This window comes from Macadamia integrifolia, chromosome 3 (assembly GCF_013358625.1).
Source record: "Macadamia integrifolia cultivar HAES 741 chromosome 3, SCU_Mint_v3, whole genome shotgun sequence".
Lineage (NCBI taxonomy): Eukaryota > Viridiplantae > Streptophyta > Magnoliopsida > Proteales > Proteaceae > Macadamia > Macadamia integrifolia.
In genome coordinates, this window is record NC_056559.1 from 28,683,014 (window position 1) to 28,686,047 (window position 3,034).

The following is a 3,034-nucleotide window of genomic DNA, read 5'->3' on the forward strand; positions in this document are numbered from 1 at the left end:
GGGGGGGTGGGGGAGAGGTGTGGGGGGTGGTGGTTTGGTTACTGAAGCGTTAGGAACAAGTAGTACAAAACAAGTTTTCGGAGGTTGGGATTTGGTTAAAGGGAGGACTCCAAAAGTGTGACATCCACTGATTGGTTATCAACCTGGACCTTTATGAATTATAATTGATCCCCATTTTTAAGTTGATTTTTTTTTTTTTTTGACAAATATCCAGCTGTTGTTCATGTTGGATCAACTTGATTTTCACACAAAAGAGATGTAACCATATTGAACCTTCCACTTTAGTTTCGCTAAACAGTTTAATGCAGAAATATGCAACATGCAACTTGGCATTGCCTATGTGCACCAAATACTTCCAGTTTCTCTTGAAATTCTTAGTCTATAGACATCACTGGCAACACTTGTAAACTGGGATGGGGCGGGGACAAACATAATTCAGCAAACCCAAACTACTGAAAATCATCTAAAGAATCATTTGTGACAACATTTCCACTTGAAATTGCAGAATACCCAAGAAACCTTGAAACAGAAGCAGTTCATTGAAGAACTGAAGGTCAACTGTTTTCTACTTCTATCTTTACGAATTGGTTCTTGTATGAATCTGGGGTTCCAGTCTTAGGGTTCAACAAAACAATCTAATTAATAATAAATCCACAGTAGATGCAAACAAAATGACAAATCAAATCAAAGAAAAAAAAAATCTAATAGAAGATGTTTATTCCACACCCCCCCCCTCCCAAAAAAAAAAAAAAAAAAGGAAAAGCCTAATAGAGGATGCAAAGCTAATTAGATAAGGCATTAGCTGAGTCTACCATCATGAGAAGTCTCCTGCATTGATGCAGTAATGCTTCCATAGACCGGGTCAAATCCGTTTGAGAACCCAGACCGAGAACGGGGTCCAAATCTGATTTGCATCTAGTAGGATATCTAGGATTCATTTCTATTTTGGGTAATTATGTGCAATCTTTTATTTTATTGGGTAGAATAGGAGATAGCTACGTATGATTTAGTTTCCTAACTGTTTTGAGTTTCCAGCATAGAATAGGTTTCTTTTTCAGTTGGGTTTCTTCTATTATATAAGCATGTACACAATGCATCTTGACATTTCTTTCTTAGATGGCATTTGCCATCTCAACTGATTTATGAAAGAATGAAGGAAGTTTTCAATAACTGTACCTTTTAGCAAAGGCTTGTCATATCTATCTTTTCTTTCATCATCATCTTTCCATTCACTGTCGTCATCACCCATTGCTGCCCTTCCATCATTTCCTATGTCACTTTCACTTGCTGTTTCCCACTCAGAATCATCAGCATCCTGGCCATAGATGCCACCTGCATCACCTTCACAATGGACTCCCCCATGCTTGATAGCTGCATCTCTAAATAACCATGCTGCTCGCATTTGCTTCTTAACTAACCGCTCTGCATAGTCAGGAACCTTATTTTGCCTCATGGAAAGGTCAGGATCATTTGATTGGGAACATTCATTTATGAAGAGAATGGCATCTAAAAGGCTTTCTTTTGCTAAACCAAGCATATCATATGCCTGAGCTCTTCTCCACAGACTCTTGGCATGGCGATTAGGAGGGTTATGGAGGCAAAGTGCATGTGTAGCATCACTTATGGCTTCCCAGGGTTGTTGCAACAGAAGACGACACTGAGCTCGATTACTGTACAATACTACCCTCTCTTTTTTGGATCTCATTGGACACAATGCCAATGCCTCAGAGTACTTTGTTGCAGCTCCAGATATGTTTCCCGAAGAGAAAAGTGAATTGCCTTCGAGCTTGACAACTAGTGCTGCTGCCTGTTTGATACGGAGATCCTCCTTTGGTATGCTCTTCTCCCATTTCAATCTCTGTCTAGAATTCAGCAATTCTTCAATCTGTTCTTTTGAGTGGCTACTAATGGAGTGCCGTCCTGTTCCTTGTGCTTGGAGACAATCTTGGAGAGCACTAACAATTGAATCCCCAAGCTTTTTGTGGTCCCCCAGTGTTGACAGTTCTGCCAGGTCTACTAGTGCAGGTACGGCCTTATCAATGACCTATACAACAAAATGTGGAACATGAATTGCCTTTTACCTTACCTTGTTTTCATTTTAACTTATGCAGAATATTTGCTATTTTATCTATGAAAAGAGATCTCTTTATTAGAAAAGAAAAGGACAAGCCCCCTATATATGGACAAATATACCAATCTCTACTAGCATGAATATATAAAGTTCTTTAGCATGACATCAAAGGAAAACAAAATTGCAAGGCCAGGTAACACTTTCATAGCTGCTAGAGATAAGAACACTTTGTGGCTATGAATAAAATCATATTGTAGGACAAGAGAATATTTAAAAATGCGCTGCGCTTTTTAGATACTAATATACTATACTATTTAATTGTACTACAGGGTGACCAGATGCTCAAGATCAAAATGTATTTCCCATGTAGAAGTAGCTCGCCCAGTATTTTAATGCTCCTAACGATGTTAAGATTACATATGCCTTCCAACTCACACTATAATATTCAGACTCCAGAATATTCTCGTCAAATCAGAGTTACATCAAATCTCCACACTTTCACTTGCTTCTTCCCATGACTCTGGCATCTTTCTGCAATCTGCAATATAATTTTTTTGAGCTTTCCAATTATCAAATTTGAGAGAACACGAAAGAAAGGATGCTTTTGCCCATATCAGAAGCTTTAGCCAGCTACTCGGCATGCTTTCCTCTGGGATACTGCTCCAATAGGATCCTTATGAGCACATTGCCACATTCTCTCACAAGATTTTCAGGACACACACATGGCTACATCACCTGGGGTTTTACATGGGGAAGTTTAAGAAGGTCTGAAAGCTGAAGGAATAAAGTGTAGCTTGTAACAGTCATGTAGTACCTATTCTGAGAGATCTGGCAAGATAATTTGAAGCATTGAATACATAAGTTCCAAATTCCATCATACTTTTGGGATGAGATGATAAGCTGCTGCAATGGGCAATTATATCATTGTCTCACTAAATCTCAAGCCACTAATGTTCAGACCTA

At 38.8% G+C, this 3,034-nt stretch overlaps 1 protein-coding gene across 1 annotated transcript in view; it reads right to left on the bottom strand.

Annotated features, from left to right (window-relative positions):
* Positions 1-809: 809 nt before the first annotated feature.
* Positions 810-3,034, bottom strand: part of LOC122072588 — a 9,081-nt gene continuing 6,856 nt past the window's right edge. Inside the window, exon 3 of the mRNA XM_042636950.1 lies at positions 810-2,044. Within this exon, the coding sequence (XP_042492884.1) occupies positions 1,073-2,044 (972 nt within the window). The 3' untranslated portion in view covers positions 810-1,072. The remainder of the gene's footprint in view (positions 2,045-3,034) is intronic.